General features: G+C 33.4%; 3 protein-coding genes and 1 long non-coding RNA gene across 4 annotated transcripts in view; 2 read left to right on the plus strand and 2 right to left on the minus strand.

Moving 5' to 3' along the window:
- Nucleotides 1-12,153, minus strand: part of LOC123006316 (homeobox protein ceh-31-like) — a 26,278-nt gene extending 14,125 nt beyond the window's left edge. Inside the window, exons 1-2 of the mRNA XM_044400721.1 lie at nt 11,541-12,153; nt 8,820-9,070 (exon numbers count right to left, since the gene is read on the minus strand). Coding sequence (XP_044256656.1) covers nt 8,820-9,070; nt 11,541-11,877 — 588 coding nt within the window. The 5' untranslated portion in view covers nt 11,878-12,153. The remainder of the gene's footprint in view (nt 1-8,819; nt 9,071-11,540) is intronic.
- On the plus strand, nt 4,087-4,788 carry LOC123006317. Its single transcript, XR_006412811.1, has 2 exons — nt 4,087-4,233; nt 4,288-4,788. It is a non-coding gene; the product is annotated as an uncharacterized LOC123006317 (long non-coding RNA).
- Nucleotides 12,154-14,191: 2,038 nt separating the features above from the next.
- On the minus strand, nt 14,192-16,920 carry LOC123006314 (proclotting enzyme-like). The gene is made up of 6 exons (XM_044400719.1): nt 16,834-16,920; nt 15,692-16,151; nt 15,293-15,573; nt 15,055-15,247; nt 14,590-15,007; nt 14,192-14,496 (listed from the first exon to the last, which is right to left on the minus strand). Exons 1-6 carry the CDS (start codon nt 16,868-16,870, stop codon nt 14,338-14,340), a joined length of 1,548 nt encoding a protein of 515 aa, XP_044256654.1. The 5' UTR covers nt 16,871-16,920; the 3' UTR covers nt 14,192-14,337.
- A 515-nt stretch (nt 16,921-17,435) lies between these two features.
- On the plus strand, nt 17,436-19,152 carry LOC123006315 (ferrochelatase, mitochondrial). Its single transcript, XM_044400720.1, has 7 exons — nt 17,436-17,708; nt 17,757-17,931; nt 17,976-18,197; nt 18,250-18,351; nt 18,404-18,569; nt 18,620-18,892; nt 18,939-19,152. The coding sequence occupies exons 1-7, from the start codon at nt 17,678-17,680 to the stop codon at nt 19,131-19,133; spliced, it is 1,164 nt and encodes a 387-aa protein (XP_044256655.1). The 5' UTR covers nt 17,436-17,677; the 3' UTR covers nt 19,134-19,152.
- The last annotated feature ends 215 nt before the right edge of the window (nt 19,153-19,367 follow it).

Consider the following 19,367-nt stretch of genomic DNA (forward strand, 5'->3'; position numbering starts at 1 on the left):
TTCAGGTCGTCCATTTAAATATTGAATTGCCCAGATATCGTCTTGAGTCAATTTATCAATACCACCATTATAATAGGCGTACATAATTGAATTATTATTTGCAGAATGTTCAATACCTAATGTGTGTCCTATTTCGTGTAATAAAACAGTATAAAAATTAGTTTGACCATCAGGTGTATTGCTTGATTTACCAAAATACCAGTTTTCTGATTTATCAAAATGGATTCCTAAACATTCATTATTATTTGGAAAGAAGCCAGACTTTTTCTAGGTATTTCTCCCTGGGAAAATAATTAAAATTACTGACAAATTCCTCTTCACGTAAATTTATTTCTTTTACATTTATTTTATCAGCCTTATATAAATGCAATAACTGCAATAACAATTCCAATTTTATAAAAATATAAGTAACTTTTTCTGTATACATACAAGCGTTTTTGAAGATATTTTTCCATTTATAACATATAGATAATATATAATTTTTTAATTACGTTCAAATATTGAAATAGTAGTTTTCTCATTTAAACGACACGGTATCTGTTTAAAAGAATATAATATATCATAAAAATGCCTCTGTTGACATTAATTATCATATATAAACAGTAATGACCACATAAAACAGAAGAACTCATTTGTAACTGCGTGCTATTCCACGCTATATTTTTTCCGCTACTTAATAAATATTTTTTAATTTTTTCTGGTGGAGATATTCCAAAACTGTCAAAATATAAAATATTTCTTAAATATGGTTTGTTTATGTAACATACCCAGTGTGAGCCATAACAATTAGAGGGTTGAAAATTAATTATACCTGATTCATCTTTTCTAATTTTTTTTGGTAACATGTCAATTGCAAAAACACCTCGAAAATTTCGCTTAGCTTCATGAGGCAAACCCGAATTTTTCATAATATATGATATTTCTATATTACTTAAACCCGATTTCCTATCAATTTTATTCCTTGTCCATATGTCTTCGTCTTTTTTGTGTTTTTTTTATCCTTTTTTATACCATCTCTAAAGGTTTTACCAGCATAAACAGCAGCACCTAATACCAATGCTTTGGCCACAGCTAATGCCGCAGGAATTAAAGCAGGTAAAAATCCACCTATCTGTGTTGGAGAAAATTTGATATCACAATATTTTTTCTTCTCTTTTTTACACTTTTTAATTTCATCAATCTGATTTTCTCTTAATTTAATAGTATTATTAGGTCTTTCTGTTAAATCGAATCTTATATTACAATCTATTCTTTTTTCTTTACAACTTTGGAGTTTCTTTATTTGATTGGGTGATAAATATACTTTATAATCATTCATTTATTTTATTAAAAACTCGGTAAATCCTCGTCTACTTCATTTCCAAATAAATCTTTTCGTCTATGATATTCATATTTGCAATTCTTTGAGATTCAACGACAGCATATAAATAGTAATTAACATTTTGATAATCTTTTAATGTCCAATTAACTTCTAGTTCAGATGATTTTGTTTTACTAAATAAATTTTCATCATTTTCTTTTGTTACATCAAAAGCAACAACTAAATAGAGGTTACAAAAATCTTTATAGCTAACGCACGTACCTTCATCCAAATCTTTTTTATAATTACAAGAGAGGAATGCGGCATACAAGCGTTGTAAATCCTCATTATTCATAAGTAGGATGTTGGGTACCATTGATTTTAATATTTATTCTTTCTAAATTCATATTATCAAAAATCATCATTGTCTTGGTAAAATTATCATTTCGTTCAGCTCTAGAAAAAACTATAAAAACTCTAGATATTTTATTTTGATTATTTACAACGCGCCAGTTTCCACTTCCAGAAGACCACAAATTACTACGGTAACAGTTAAGCGCATTCCATCCACAAAGAAAGTTAGAYTTGCTAACTAATAATGAAGATAATATTTTTTCAGTTTCTAATGAGGGTTTTACTATAGGGATCCACAAACTAATATCAGATATTTCATAATCATAAKTTCCATCAACTTTAGCRTGTAATATWTTTTTTACCCTATTTTTACGTAATTCARTGCGAATTTTTCCATTCAAAACTTTGTTACAGTCTCGTACAAATCGGAAAATTTTAGATAAAGGAATAAATTTTGTGAKAGTTTTTTCATCTTTTGTTAACAACCATCTCTCTAAATATCCTTTATTGARTGCAGAATTATTTGTGATTTTTGAAACAATAGTTTTTATATCAACGTCTAAATCTTTAAATTTTTCCGCCTTATTTTTCCCATCATATTTGTATTGAGACGTATCTGCTGAATCTGCTGTGTCTGGGTACCAACACAATTGTGATGCTGAAGTATCAGAAACATCTCCTGAAAATTCAATCAGATTTGAAATTAGCGTAGCAACACCCACATAATTTGTTTCTTCTATCAATACCTCTTCATAGAACAACCTCACATAGTCAAAATCATTTATTCCATTATTTGATATAGTTGCATAATTATTTGGATTGTTTTTAATTTTCGATTTGACAAAAATATAAGCACCTGATAAATGTTTCCATCCGTTTATGTTAGTTTCGAGCGTATATTGTTCAAGTTCTTTCACGTTGATATTACTTTCTCTTATTTCATTGTAAGTATAACTTTTTGTTGATTCATCAATTACGGGCATTTCATCAATACGCCATAAGTCCACAACGCTTTCCATTTATTTAAATAAAAAGAAGTCTGATGAAATCAGCCCCAGAGCCAAAGGCGAAGACTTTTAAAAAACTTAAGCATTCAGTAGATTTTTAATAATCTCCTTTGATTTTTTAGTTAATCGATTCGTCCTGCCAGTCTTGGCCTTTTTCAATCCGTCACCTCGTAAATGTTCATTCATCGATTTTTCTTTCATTTTGTTTAGAATAGGATTTATAATTTCTTCTTTATAAATAGAAAACAGCGGTGATTTTACGTATGTAGACGCTATGTTTTTAAACCCTGAAGTCACACCTTGAATGATATCCTCTTTATTATTTTTCCAAAAAGGTTTTAATATATTGCGATATAAAAAACCTAATGCAGGTATAGCAAATTTTTTTATAGATCGAAAAATATTTCCACCTCTAATATCTCTGTGATATTTAAGGCCAAACCCATATTGTTTAGGAAATAATTGTTTTCTATGAACGACAAGTACCATTTATTCTACAAGAAAGCCAAAGAACAGTACAATGTTACGATGATTATCCAATTGGACATCCTACTAAAATATTCAAACCTCGTACGTACAATTCAGATTGGTATGGTTTAATAAAATGTGCAATTTTACCACCAAAAGGTTTGTATCACCCCGTTTTACCTGTTAAGAATAAAACCAAATCTGGTGATGAAAAACTAACATTTCCATTATGTCAATTGTGCGCAAAATTAAACAATCAAAAAGATAAATGTTCTCATACGGAATCTCAAAGAATTATCAGAGGAACCTGGTGTACCAACGAAGTAAAAAAAGCAATTAAAAAGGGGTGCAAAATAATAACTATTGATGAGGTTTGGCATTTTTACAAAAAATCATCATATTTATTTAAAGGATATGTGAAAGCGTTTATGAAAATTAAATTAGAAACAAGTCCTTGGCAGGATGATTTTGAATCAGAAGAAGAATATAGAAAAGCCGTAAAAGAAATTCTAGGTATCGAATTGGGTAAAATAGAAAATAATCCTGGAAAGAGAGCTGTTGCGAAAATATGCTTAAATTCCTTATGGGGTAAATTTGGGCAAAGACAAAATATGGGTGCAACAGAATATGTTACAGATGTTAAAAGGTTTTATGAAATTTTATTAGACGAGAAACTTGATAATATACGTATAAACGATATAAATGAAAATATGTTACAAATTGATTATAAGTTAAAAGATTGCTATATAGAAAATGATTTCAATACCAATACATTTTAGGTTACATACATTTTATTTTTATATTGTATTGTTGTTATTGTATATTATTATGGTAATCTTACAGTATAGTATAATTATTATATTAGCTACTCAACAACATGATTAAAAGAATTTTTGTCAACTTGTATGTACGCATGTTCTTCAACGCATTGTGCATTGCATTACTGTCAATGTCAAATGTTAAACTGGGCTGTCATTTGTCAGCTGTGTGTCGATTAAAAGAAAGACCTATTCTAACTTCAAAGAAACGTTTTCCAACAATCAATCCTTTCTCTGGTCGACCCTTTCTTCTATTATAATTTCGTTGGAATGGCGAATGAGAATTGTAAGTATCCATGTTATTTGCTATACATATTTTATATTTACAGTTAATTTATAGATGGTTTTTTGTCCTGCGCTCGGGAATGTGAMAATCCACAAGCCATATTACAATTATTTGTAGACTTGACCCCACAAGAGTGTGCGTTTCAACCAATTAGCATCTGGAGTCGGCAGACCAAGAGGAAAAAAAAMCCATGTCTATGGTRCATTTTGTATACGGCGAGAAATCCAGAAACCCAAKTTTTAARAGGAGCACAGGCTCGTCAACTCCGTACACAAATAAACAAACGCAAACCATTCAACGCCGAAATCGTAGACTATGAATTTTATGAAAATTTACAAACTGGTCAGGTAGGATGGCTGTTTATCTGGAAGAACTTGGAATGCAGCCATCAGCCAAATTTTTGGAAAAGCAGACAATGTCCCCTAAAGGAATGCTAACTTTTTTTAACTATGTGTRGGTAAATATAAGAGTTTGTATAACATAATATCTAAGAATTTGTTTAATAAGTACGTTGGCTGACAATTTAGTCTTCAAATAAAAAACAGTATTATAAAATTTGAATTTTTATATACCTTTAAGATCAGGGTGAATTCTTAATATTTTAACTGTTGTGYTGAATGGYTCCATGGACCAAAGGCTTTTTAATATGCTTTAAAAACGGGGGTGTTTTCACGATTTTWTCTGCTTTTCTGTTAACCTTGAAAATCGAGACATTTTCACAATTTTTTCTGCTTTTCTATTTACCCTTGAAAATCAGGGTGTTTTTCCTTAAAAAGTAGCTGTGTGCTGAAGGGGCTGCGCTTTTCTGTTGACCCTTGAAAATCAGGGTGTTTTTCCTTAAAAAGTGCTGTGTGCTGAAGTGCCCCACTGGTTTTTATTTACCCTTGAAAATTGGGGTGTTTTACCTTAAAAAGTGCTGTGTGCTGAAGGGGCCCTTATAGTAGTAATAAACGCCCAAATTTAAATTACCCTAATAGAGCCGATTATAAGCGATTATTCTATCAAAGATCATTTGTATTTATTAGACAAAATTTTACAAATCAACAAATAAGTGAATATTTGAACAGACCTCTTTAATATCTGGTTTCGTAACTATATGATGTTGATAGAGAAGTTTGGCTCGTTCAAATTGACAAAGTGATATAATTATTCCCGCAACATGGTATACGCAAATTAACTGTTCATTTCGTTGTGCACAATCGATACAACATCACAAATAATTTCATTATGATATTCGAAAGTTTATTTTACCCTTAGAAGCGCAGTAACAAATAAACGACCCTTTAAAACACAACTTTTAACTAATCTTATTGTTTTAACTAATTTTATTGTTCAAAAAACTTCTTACAACAGTTCGTCTCGTAGTTGTTTCCCAAAACTTATTTCTCATTCGTCACATCGCCTTTCTATTGCCTACAAAATATTACTAAACACATTGTTCTTCGCCTTGCTTATATTTCACTTTACTATACATTATTTCCATAACAACTGGCAATAAAATAAAATCACAGACTTCGGTATAATAATAAATTAATTAAAATTCTATATAAGACAGCATTTTCACACTGCAACTTCCCCCATTTTTCTCAAGTCCAGGTGTTTGCATCTGCTTCTTGAGTATTTGAAGATGATACTGGTGAAGACCGACAATTATTTTTAGAAATTGAGGCATTGATATGAATCAGTGACTGGGAAACGCTTGCCTAAAGTCGTCTATTAGTTGGTAAGAATGCCAAGTTGTCATAAAGCATGTTCCTGGACAAACAATCAATGTTATCGCAAGCAGTAAAGGAAAAAGTTGTTTTATTTGTCTCGTTTTGAGCTTTTATGTGTTCGACGCGTCGAAAGTCGCGTGTTAAACAATTGCATCAGTCTCGAATAAGTTTTCTGACAGTTTCAGAATATGGAAGTAATTTAGTAGATCTGTCAACATAGTGATTAATTCGGAAAGTTGGTGATTGGAAAAGTATGAATATTGTTTTTAAATTAGCATGTGATCGGCCCAGGCGAAGTTATTAAACGCAAATAATTCAAAACGGAAAAATTCAATTTCGATATAAACGAGCTTTAATGAGCAATCTAATCGACCTTTTGTAAGCCACAAAAGACTAACGAATAAAAATTGATTTTTCTTTGCTTTATAAATATTATTAGTGATGTTTTGTGGAGGCATTTGCGTACAATTATTACGCGGATTTTCGGCAAATTGGCCATAAATTATTTACATAGTGAATTGATACTTAATTGCAGCAGTCCATATATTTAAATGCGATTGTGTTTGTGAAAGCTTTCATTTATTTAATCCGATATTAAGCACGACTCGCTGAATCGGCCTTTTTTCATTTAAAGCTTGTTCAATTGATTTAAACTCGACACTCCTTCAGATCGAATCCAGATTAAATTTACGAGGCAAATACATATTTTCTTAAAAGCAGCTCCGGCTTAACTGACACATTGTTTGCAGAACTTTGTAAACAGCAATTCGACGAGTTTTTAATCACTTTGTACTCGGACGAAGCCAATAAATTTCACGGCGATGCAATAAAATATTGCACAACATAATTCGAAAAGCAATATAATTATGGGCTTAAATAAACTCGGAAAATACAGATCTGGGAGTTTGTTAACACCTAAGCGCACCGCAAATATTAAAAAAAAAACATAATTAAAACATTATCCTCGAAACGGTTTCTCAACTTCTTTGTTAACTAATCGATTCTCTTCGTTTAAACACATAATCAAGTAAACACTTCCGACGATTAAATCATCGATTTATTAAATTCTTTGAGTTGTAAGCGATTATTGACAAATCAATTATTTATAGTTCCTGGCCAGTCAATTACTTAGCTTGTTTATCTGAACGCTAATCATCAATTAATTAACGCGAAAAAGCGCCAATAATTCAAATTCACCTCAAACAACACAACTGACTGTCAATCCGGAAATCAATCAATTCCCAATACAAATATTTCAAGTTTGAAAGAATTTTACTGAATATTTCAGTTACTCAAGATATGTTAGTCGTGGTTTTCGCCGTGAAAAAAGACGAAACACTTGAGGAATGTTCGACCGACACTAGCAAACACCAACTTGCCAACAGTTTAAACCCCCTACACCACAAAAACTAATAATACTACCTTCGTAGTGAATTTTATTAAAGAGAGTCATACAATGTAATTTATGACGCTGAAAACGTATAACTTTCAGACCAATGAAGCGAAAGTAAGCGTTTTCAGAAATTAGCTGAAACATATGTGACGGCATTGCTATGATCTTATTTATAGAGCTGGAACTGTCAAGAGAGGAGTGCAGCAAAGCTAATAGCTAATGCATAAAGCACCTAATTATAACACTAACATAACATTTCTCTTCAAAGATTCGAACGCCTACAATGTCGGCTTTTGGTAATGAGGACTGAAAGTTTCATTTGAGAAGTTTTCGTCACTGGCAGATCGTAAAAAAGTAGGTAAAATAGTGAGGAGAAATTAGGAAGCTGGAAGCGTTTTTATTATCGTTTGTTCGTAAGCTTCGAGTGTAATTGTGCTCGACAGCGCTTTGTACTAACCGTTTCTGTTTAGATTATGGTAATGAGCTCCTTTTCCACGCAAACACTCGTTATTGACGCCTAATTAATGCTATTACCGAGTCGGATCCAAAAATACGGGCGTAATTCGTAAAAAGTCCGGTCTGACAGCGTATTAAAAAAAGGGTTAAGTTGGTGTGAAAACGGGCTATTATTAGTTCACTCGGAGGGAGGGAGGATAGGGAGGATTTGCATGAATGGGCTGTGAGCGGTATATAAACATAATTCAATTTAATCGAGATGAAAGATCCAAGGTAGATGACGATTATTTAAATTTAAAAACATAATAAAGCAAAAACGCGCTTCTCAGTTAATATTTGAGTCGTGTAAGTTTGTAGGCAATTAGTAGGAACACGAGTCTCCACTGGAGGGACTAAATGAGGCTGGTAGGAGACAGCTGCCGCAGTAACTCATCATAACTCCTCTCGTCCCCCAGCCGCCCCCACAACGCTCTAAACGCCTATCGTCGTATTTACACTGATTGTGAGATTCGAGCTATTAAGTAAAAAGCTTCATCATTAATAAACGTGCCGTGCCATTCTGTGTACAGATGTTTTATTTGGTTCTTAATATAAACATTAGTAATTGCTCGCAACCAAACGATTTTCTCGGCTCGGAAATTTTTCTCTCGTTATCTCAATCTCGATTCTTTTCCAATACGTATCGACTGTTCTTTGTCTCGTCTCCTTAGATGATTATCTTCCCGGAGAAAAGTTGCCATCAAGATAACTTCTAGCAGGAATGATATATAGGGAAAAACTTTCGCAAGACATGCACCGAAATGTCGCATTAACCGCCAGAATTATTATAAATTAGTCACAGGGAAAAATACCACTTTGTCAACTTGTTTTCCTTTGAATTCAAACGAATCAAGCTATAAATCTCGATGGCTCCGCAAATGAATGAAAATTCCGAAACGTCTCCTCAAGAATGGTCATTTTTCATCAGAACGTCGTAATATAAAACTTAACTAGCACACAACAAAGGAGAATAAAAGTCATACCTGAGTTTCTGTAACATTAAGTAGCTTTGCCATTTCGGATCTCTCGCTACTACTCAGATACTTCTTCATTTCGAACTGTTTTTCCAACTCGAAAATCTGTCTTCCTGTGAACGTGGTCCGAGCTTTTTTCTTCTTACTTTTAGCATCACCGTCTTCCGCTATGGATTCAGTCGGATGAGGCGGGTGCAAGGGGGCCGGTGATAACTTCAAATCCAACGGTTCTCGAGTCTTTTTTCTCTTTCGCGTCGGCTCTGAAATCAAACCCTCATTAAAAACCATACAAAAATTCAAAAATTTTGGATGTAGCAACGAATTTAACCGCACATCGGGTAATAACAGGAATTATCAACTGATAAGTTAATAATGTGGTTGGCTCACTTTTAATTACGACAAGAATAAACTTGTTACAATTCCTATCAGTACCAAATGATCAAGTTTCATGTTGTACTAATCGATCTGAAAATTTAACCATTCATGAGCATTATGGCGGTTGACAAATTTAATTGCCCAATCGATGGAATACTCATATGATATCAATCAATTTTTTACATGTATTCCGACGAACGATTCAAAGAATAAACACAACCAACAACAATCAAAATTAGTTTTTTTTCTTTTATTTAGTTACTCCTGCACGTGCAGCATCCTTTATCGATATCGGCATTTCTCCGAATTCTGAGACGTACCAATTTCCATCTTTATACGCCGATCCAAAACATCTAATTGAAAAAAAAAATTGTTCGGAAAAATAAAATTTGTTAATGTAGTTATGATGAAATTAACGTTGATAATCAATGGTAATTGAAACTTGGGAATCGTTTTAGCTACACGCACTGAGTTCGGAAAACATAGTTATTGATTAAGTTTATTAGTTAATTAATTTAAAACGTTTGTCGCATGTTTGTAGCGACTAGTCGCCACAATGACTAATTAATTTTTCGAAAAAAACCTAAACTGTTTGTAAATGATTAGGGAGTTAATTGTGGGAATGAAATTAGTGTTGAGTATTTGTTTTGATGCGATAAAAACGATGGGACGGAGAAAACAGGACGTGGTTGAATTTTTGCGGCAGGAAAAGCACGTGGGATAATATTTTATCCCGAAGAAAATCAAAACGTTTCATCCAACTGACAAAGTGAAATTAAAATTTTGTAAAAAGAGCTCTCAGGACGGATAAATCCTAAACAAATATGATTGTTTCATTCGTGAACCTTTTATCAGACAGCGGCGTTTAATGGTTGAAATAATTTTCGCTTTTACAATTTTAAATAAATTCGGTTTGATTGACGTGGTCATACAACAAACAAAAACATTTATTCACATCCATTATGGAAACAAAATGAATTTTTTGTTCGTATGTAAAGCACATGTTTACAACAAAATCTGGTGACTACATTTTTAATAAATCTCTTTGACGCGATTTTAATTATTGAAAAATTGAACAATTTTTAAACGAAATTATTTTAAGCCCAGTTTAATGGAAATGAAGTGATTATGTTCATGATACAAATTTAACAGCTTTGCGGTTCTTCTTAAAGAGTCGACGACAAATTTATAGCTGTGCTATATATACAAATTTTCTCTTAAAAGCCGGCGTTTTACTCAATGATACTTTCTTCCCTGCAGTTCCAATATAAACACCCAAACACTATAAAAGTGCTTCCTGATTTCAGTCAATAAACAAGACAATCGAATCTACTACACTCCTATTTCTAATTTGATTATCTCTGTAATAACAAAGGAACAAGTGTTTTTCGCCGGTTCCTCGAAAATAAATTATTTTCCTGTGCTAAATTAAACTGACAACAAAATATTGCTTTTCCTGTTCGCGCCAAAAATGAGACGCTTTTAACCCGCTACTAATATCTGTTAATAATTAATACATCTTCACTTAAAGTAATAAATGAAAAAAAAAAGTCAGAGATTTAACAGCCCCAAATTGAAATGATAAATCTCGTAAATATTTTAATGAACAAAATCCCCGGAAGTCAAATATTTAACGGCGAAAAGAGACACGATGATGTATTCCTGCTTAAACAAAAATTTAAATAATTTTCATAACAATACTCCGAATCCTTGTTTTTATATTTAATGGAGCCGGATCTCCAACGTTTAGCCACATTATTTTCAACTTATTAACATATTTAGGTTCGACGAAACGTACAAAAACAACCCACGGCATTTCACCCTCTAAAAATAAAACGCTTATCCGCCTTCAAAATACATCAAGCGACAAATTTGTAAAATTTTAAAGACCATGTAAGTAATGTCTTGTCACTCACATTCCACTTGACTACCACAAAGAATGAGAGTCAGGTTTGAGTTATTATTAAATTATCACGTGACACGAACAAATTGTACTATTAACTAATCGCCGATTTGAGAAGGTCTGATTTGATAATTGAGGGTTTGCGTATCTAGAGCAGGTGGGACGAATTTAATAATTATTGATTAAACCAGCAAACCGTTTATCCAGGACGGTTAATCGTTAATTGCCTTAAAAGTTGTCATGATTTATAGCAGTGGAAACGATTAACGTAAAATCAACGATGAATCGCATAACAATTATGGAGCAACGTTACAACCAATAAACCTTGAAGAGTACTTAAATTTATTGTCTAATTTTGCAATGAAATACTAATGTGTTTGTAGTATAAAAATTTCAGTACAATGTGTTAATAGGGGGGTGCCGTGTCGCGTGTCAATTGACTTCAGACATACCTTTAACAGTCTTAGTTCGCACTTTAAGGTCACTACGAATTGACAAATTTAAAGGTTCATTAATTTCACAGCCCGTTCCGGCGGGTTGTAACTTCGGAAAATCCTCCTGGTTGTCAATGGTTGCAGTAATGGAAACGATCATTCTGTTTTTGGTTTCTGGTTTTTCGTTTTGTATGCCGAGAATATTCTCAATGAGGTGCGGCGTGGGCTTATTGGTGAGCTTCTTGTAGACGTGCTCGTGCCAAGAAAGAGTCCTGTTACCACCGCAAAACTCCTTGATCACGCCACTGTCAGCGGTCTTCTCGTCGGTCTTTTCCTCCTTGACGTCAGATGACATCGCTGATAAACAGCATCAAGTCCTAGCACGCGCCACTTGCTCTTCTGTTGACAGGATCAACCGCGTGTTCAACGCCGCGCGCGCACCAAACTTGAGCACTCTACTGCTGCCGAGACTCCGTCTTCCGTCTGACTGAAACTCACCAACACGCAGCCCCCCAAAGCTGCCACCGCCGCCGCGTGCAACGAAAGCTCAGCGCTACTGATCGCCGGGGTGCGCCACTGAACGGCGCATCTAACAGCCACTGGAGCTTTATGAGCAAACAATGATCACTAGCATGACCTAATCAACTTAAACTTCGCTAATTGCCGCATACCTATACTGCATATACCCCCACCATCTACTCCCCCTCGCGAGCTTTTCGCACAACCTAACCAACTCTACCACTTTTTCTAACCCAACAATCAATTTCAAAATACAGCCACAGCCGAAACCAGTGCACTAACCATCAAAGTCCCAAAATAAAAATATATCATTTTACTTTAATTATAATACACACATTTGCCGTTTGTCAAATCTGGGACATTCTGCAAGTCGGCGCGCCAGTAAATTTACAGCTATTTGACCTAAAAGAAACAGTTTCACTTGTGAAAATCTTTAATTATAAATAAATCATCGCTTCATTTATTTTATTTGGTAACACTTTTCTCCAATATTCTTGTTTTCAAAACTAACTCCAGCAATGGTAATTGTTTTGAACTAATCCAGTTAATTAATTTTAAACATATCTGCGGAATAGTAACAACAATCTAAAATTATTAATTAAGTTGTATAATGTTAATACCTTTAATTAAATATCGCGCTTGGTATTTATTATATTTAATTAAAATTAATTATTGTGTCTGCTAATATTGACAAAGTCAAAGATGTTTTTATCTTGTAAAAATTTGTAACTCAGCAAAAATAAATTTTTTGTCGACGTCAAGAGTTTTAATGGCAATAAAAAATTAAATGTGATACCGTTTAAGGAAATTAATAAAAAAATTAAGGAAATAAAAACAATAAATAACAATCATAACCTTTTTTAAGTTTTAGGCTCTTATAAATTGAACAAACATTTTTTTAATTGACAATATAAAAGACAAATTTTTCTAAGATTATTTTCATAATTTAAAGTTTAAAATTTACACTTACATGCATATACAGGGTCACTAAAAAGTATGGATACAGCTAAATATTTTCATAGCGATTTAGTAGAGCACGTTGAAATTTAGAAGAAATTCTATCATCTGAGATTTTTTTTCAATTTTCTACCATCATTTATTTTGAAAATACAAGGCTAGCGTGATTTTTTTAATGGCACGAAGGATCAAATTTAATTATTTAAAAAAAAACATTTTTTCTGAATTTACATGCCCACCTTTATTTTTATTAAAAGGTAAAAAAAATAAAAATTTAAAAATGTACCTAATTCTGGAAAAGTAAAACTAAGTTAGCTTTGAAAATGCTGTTATTAGCGATCTGTCACTTGCATGTGAAAGCTTATAGAAATTCTCAAGTCAATGGAAATTATTTTGAACATTTTTGTAGCATAAAAATTATGTACTTTGTGTTTAAGCTTTTTTTTAATTAAAATGTGTTCTTTTCAGTTAAAATAAATGTTGTTTTAACAATTAGTATTAACTTTTACAAATTTTTTAGTCAAAATTCAGCCGGCAAAGAGCTAGCGATAGATAAAGACAACATTTCTTAGGCTAAGTTTTTCGAAATTTTATTAGTTCGCTAATTTTTTTTTTAAGTTTTGATTAAAAGGTATGGATGTGTTACATCACAGAACTCCTTAAACATTTTAAATTTGACCCTTCTTGCCATTAAAAAAATCTCGTTTGCCTTGTTTTCCCAGAGCAGATAGAGGTAGAAATTTGATAAACATCTGAGACGATAGAATTTAAAAACTTTTAAGCATATAGGTACCAAATTTCAAGTTTTGATAAATAGTTTTTATAATATATAACTGTATCCATACTATTTAGCGACCCTGTATGTACATTAATGTAAATGCGTTTTCCAACGTTTTACGAAAAAAATAATAGTCTTATTTATTTTTATCAGAGTTTTAATAATTTCTTTAGTGTTTTAATTTTTTTTACAGGAAGACTTTTAAGTAAAACCATAAAGAAAATATATAATATTATATCTATGGTAAAACTAAAAGCGTTTTTTCATTTAGATACTTACGACAATGTACGTACACGAATTGTTTATGCTATTATTGTTTTTTGTTTAGCTTTCATGAACTGAAAACTACTTTATTTTCTGTACATTTTTAAATTATTTGGACTAATTTGTTGTAGGTGGGTAAGAAAAACAAACATCTGTGTAAAAATGTATTATCACAAAGTTTAATTAAAATAAATAGTCTTACAAAGTAGTTTTTAAGTAATTGTTAAACTTAGTCACTGTTGACATCACGCGCTGTAATTAAGCGAGATATTAAGAGTAAAGTTTTGAGCATAACGTCTATGTCTTGGTATTTTCCTTAATCCATTCGAGATAATTGGTGATCCTAGTGTAGACTCCAGGATATCCCGGTTCCCCGCACTTATTTCCGAAGGAGACAACTCCGACTTGAACCCAGCGAGTGTCCCAGTGGATCATTAATGGTCCACCTGAATCTCCCTGAAATTGAGGTAGGTTATGCAACAAACAATACGGTGGCGCCAATATCTAAACAATTGAAAGTTGCGGCAAGATAATCGACATCGATTTTACCTGGCAAGCGTCTGTCCCGCCTTCCGAGTAGCCAGCACAGATAAAATTATCTGTGATTGGTTGAAAATAGGCTTGATTGCAATCTTCGTTCCTCCAAATTGGCAAAACGGCTTGTCTCTGTACTGTGCTTTCTTTTCCCCCGTAAAAAGTAGTGCCCCAACCAACAACCGTGGTTTTTCTCCCTGCGAATTTCTCATTTCGTAATTCAGGAGGCGGCAAGCAAAGTGGAATAACATATTTCGATTTCCTTGCCGGTTTATCCAAAACCAATACTGCAATATCATTATAAAAGCCAACACGACTAAATTGAGGATGCGCTCTTATTTCTGATACTTTAAACGTAATAGGACTCGAGGGCTCATCGTTTCTTTTCAAATCAATATCGCCCAATCTTACGGTGAATTGTTTTGCTGCAAATCTAATTCGATTTAATTAAAGATAAGAGCCACGGCTTGAATTTCTTACGGTCGTTGGCGCGAATCTCTCGTGCAATGAGCAGCAGTTAAAACATGTTTTGCCGTAATTAGAGAGCCCCCACACCAAAATTCGGTACGGCGAGACCCGTGGAGGAAAATTGCGGCCATCCAAGGCCAGCGTCCTGGCAAGGCTTCCTCGCCCCCAACTACCCGGTATTTTGCCGATTCGGGTTGACCACAATCTGGATAAAAATTATAAACTAAACACAAAATTTAGAGCGACTTACCTGACGGGTCCACAATATTACCAAGTGGGTTTAGACTCAAATTGGGGATTTCAATTAGTGGTGGTTTTGTAGTTGGAGGTTTGGTTGGAGGAAGTGTCACAGGTTTGAGTTTCTGTGTCCGGATTGTTGTCACTTGGATCGGTTTTAACGTAACCGATTCAATATTACCAGTCCTTGGACAACAAACTCCCGGGACGAAAAGACTTTTAAAACATAAAGATTGTCGGAGGTTTCCTAAGTTTAGTAATAATTGGGGACAGTCACTTAGATCGTCGCAATATCTGGAAAATTTATCTCTTGAGTAAGAGTTTTGGGAATTTTGCTTTCTCTTGTTTTTTACAAGCTGCGTCATGGACCATGTGAAGATTTCCATGACACAGTAATCAATGAATCATTTACCCTTTTAGTCCTTCCGGAGTTGTACAACTTTTAGGGTCTTCGTCTTCCTCTTCTTCTTCGTCATTTTTATTGTCAATGACAACAGGTAATGCTTCTCTGACTAGAGGAGCAATGGAATCAGTCACATTCCTACCTAACACGTTCTTACTAATAGTATAAATGGCACTTGGTACTTCGTCTGATAATTTAGTACTATCAGTAGCTCCCCTAGTCATATTCACTAAATATCTCCCTACTGTGTTTATCGCACCCAACGTTTCAGTTATTCTGTTTATTGTATCAGGACCAAAATGTCTAGTATTTTCCCCACTTTCCGGTTTTTGGCTTTCAACATTTCGCCTCTGTGGCAATTTTATCCATCTTGGACTATCTGTCTCTTCGTCTAGCCAAGGCACATAATATTCTCTTGGACTATATTCATGAGAGAAATGGAATAAAAAACAGACAAGGAAAATGTTTCCTGTAACAATACAAAACAATTAGCTCAAATATGCTAAATAAGTGAAAGAAAGTAAATAACAATCAACTAGACTTTCTTTAAATGGTCAGAATATGATTAGAATTTTATGGTCAAAGTCAAGTTGGGTACATTGCGCCAGTCAGGGAACTCCGATTACGTCAAAGCGGATGCGCTACAAGAGGAGAGTTTGGTGAAAGTGAAAACATCAACATTGCTTTGGGCTACCTTGACACTGTAATACTGATGGTACGGGACATTAATATAAGATTAGTTATGCAATTTGGCTCAAATATTAATTGATACTAGTGCAGAATTGACCCATTTACTAATCTTGCAGTATTTTTAACTAAGACAATGAGAAAGTCTTGTATCAACTTCTTAAATTTGATGCAAAGTATACATTCACTCATTTATTTTATTCGTCATATTTTTCGTCACCACCACGTGCACACAGCCAATCCTTGACTTATTTTGCATGTTTGTAACAATTATTTCGTGTCATTAAATCATCAAACTTCTTTTCTAGTCAAAAATAAGTGGTCATGGCATACTTTATTTTCTCGTGGGAGTACTGTAGGAAGTATAGCAGAACCACTGGTCAAAAATTATTTTTGCCTTTTTATACTCACTTTTCATATAAAAATTTAATTTACCATACATAAAAAAATCAAAATACACCTACCAACAGATATAATCCATAAATGCATCCTGAAGTGCATTTACTCTGTTAACACTAGCACACCATGCACAACACTTAGCAGAAAGTTAACGTTTGACCCAAATTTACTTTGAAGACCAGCCGAAGAAAGTGACGGTAATCCTCCCTTCTTTCTTTCAATTTCTCCCACTTGCATCTGACATTGCTTTTTACTTTCGTTAAAAAGAATTTCACTTATTCCTAGCTTGGTTATCACACAAAGCGTTTAAAAAACACAATGGCACAAGGGGGATTGCTATTATACCAAACACAAGTTTTGTGCCATTAGAAACTGCCTTTTTAAAATAAAAATACAAAAAGTACGTTTAAAATTTATTTTTGCATAAAACTAAACTGTTTTATTACGATTATTGCAAGATGTGATAATTTATTCGTCATAAAGCCTTTTTAGATTAAAAGTGTTTTTTTAACTACAACAACTACAACTACAACTACAGTTGCGATGTAAAACTGTATTTTGATATAAAATACAACAATTCTTCAGTTTTTTTTTTACAAGATATGATAGTTTAACGCCTATTTAATTATTTTACTTTTTAAATCGGCGCGTTTTAACCCGATCATGTCCTTCACTTAGCCATCACCACAACAAAAACACTCAAAAAATGAATAGCCAGACTTTCTTCCAAAACTGTTGCTGATAAAAAATAATTATCAGTTTGTACACACAACACGAGCCTTAAGATTTGTTTAATCATATTTCATTGATTTCTTAAATAAATTAAAACTGTGTTTATTTGTGACAGTTTTGTGACAGCTCCGATTAAACTTTGTAAATCATCACAACTTTCAGAAACACATCGAAATCATGCTGTCTCTACGCCAGGTTTCTTTTAAAGGCAAGTTGGGGTGATTTATTTGAAAAAAAGTAACATTTTCGTCAACAGGGCACAATTTTGTCAAGGAGTTGAGGTTATGTCACTCCCGAAATGTTTCAAACAAACCCAAAACCGGAGTTGTTTTATTAAACATGGGTGGCCCCCAGAAAATCGAGCAAGTCCACGATTACTTGAACCAAATAATGACAGATCGCGACATGATTCAACTGCCTTTTGCGCAAGAGTATGATTACAAATGTTAAGTGTTCTTATTTGGTTGTTTTCTAGCTATTTGGGGCCTTGGATTGCTAAACGACGGACACCAGAAGTGCAGAAAAAGTACCAAGAGATTGGGGGCGGCTCACCTATTTTAAAATGGACAAATACACAAGGGGAATTATTGTGTAAGAGGTTGGATCATGTGTCGCCCAATTCAGCCCCTCACAAGCACTACGTGGCGTTTAGATACGTGCCTCCATACACTAAAGATGCATTTGAAGAGTTAGAAAGGCAAAGTAAAGTTATTTGCGTATTGGGAGATTTTTTAATTGTCTTGTTTTAGAGATAAGGTTGAACATGCTGTTATTTTTTCGCAATATCCGCAGTACAGTTGTGCCACAAGTGGATCAAGTTTTAACGCAATTTACACACATTTTAAAAACAAGTAAGAGTATTTTCCCACATTAAAACTCAACATTTCTTTCATCAAATTACAGAGATTTGCCAAATGGTTTGAGACTTAGTGTAATTGACAGATGGTCCACACATCCATTGTTAGTCAAATGTTTTGCTGATTTAATTAGGAAAGAACTTGCACAAATTAATAAAGAGAAGCGAAAAGGTGTTATAATATTGTTTTCGGCACATTCCTTACCTCTCAAGGTAAGATTCGTTTGTGTAACTTGAGAACCAATTAATTTACGCTAATTTAGACTGTAAATCGTGGCGATTCGTATCCAAGTGAGGTGGGGGCCACTGTTCAGTTGGTGATGGATGAACTGGGGTATTGTAACCCTTATCAGTTAGTATGGCAATCAAAAGTGGGGCCACTGCCATGGTTAGGCCCTTTCACTGATGAGGCTATCAAGGATTATGTAAAGAAGGGAAAGAAAAGTTTTGTTATTGTCCCAATTGCTTTCGTTAATGAACATATTGAAACTCTGCATGAACTTGACATAGAGTATTGTAAAGAGTTAGCAGAGGAGGTATGTCGTATTACTGAAAGTAACAAAACTTTAGGTTTTTTCTTAGGTTGGAGTTGAAGAAATCAGACGAGTACCAGCACCAAATGATCATCCTTTATTTATTGAAGCCTTGACCAGTATTGTGCATAACCACCTACAAAATAAAGTTGGGGTTGGGGAGAAATTCTTAAATAGGTGCCCACATTGTACCAACCCGAATTGTTATCACAGTAAAAAATGGTTTTCTGAAGTGTGCAATTAAATAAATTGATGTTTTCGTATTATTGTGTTTTACTGGTTGCCTAAACAACTTACTAATTAGTTTATTCTTTTGTTCCAATTTATTCACACACTTTATTAACCTTATCCATTACATTTAAGCCAAATAATTTAATTACATTTACTGTTGAAAGCCATGGGAATATAAAAATAAAAGAACTTTCTCATTGTAGTAATTGTAATAAAAAATTTACGCGTGTAACTTTCTTCTGATAAT

The sequence above is a fragment of the Tribolium madens genome, unplaced genomic scaffold, assembly GCF_015345945.1.
Source record: "Tribolium madens isolate multiple individuals breed KSU strain unplaced genomic scaffold, Tmad_KSU_1.1 Scaffold_2;HRSCAF=44;Tcas5.2_LGX, whole genome shotgun sequence".
NCBI lineage: Eukaryota > Metazoa > Arthropoda > Insecta > Coleoptera > Tenebrionidae > Tribolium > Tribolium madens.

Excerpts from the sequence above, each read along its gene's own strand:
- LOC123006314 (XM_044400719.1), bottom strand. The coding sequence starts at position 16,870 with ATGCACTTCAGGATGCATTTATGGATTATATCTGTTG. Across the intron at positions 15,574-15,691 it reads ACTCCGGAAGGACTAAAAGG|ATATTGCGACGATCTAAGTG; the intron begins GTAAATGATTCA and ends TAAATTTTCCAG. Across the intron at positions 15,008-15,054 it reads AGAGATTCGCGCCAACGACC|ATTTGCAGCAAAACAATTCA; the intron begins GTAAGAAATTCA and ends AAATCGAATTAG.
- LOC123006315 (XM_044400720.1), top strand. The coding sequence starts at position 17,678 with ATGCTGTCTCTACGCCAGGTTTCTTTTAAAG. Across the intron at positions 18,352-18,403 it reads TACACACATTTTAAAAACAA|AGATTTGCCAAATGGTTTGA; the intron begins GTAAGAGTATTT and ends ATCAAATTACAG. Across the intron at positions 18,570-18,619 it reads CACATTCCTTACCTCTCAAG|ACTGTAAATCGTGGCGATTC; the intron begins GTAAGATTCGTT and ends ACGCTAATTTAG.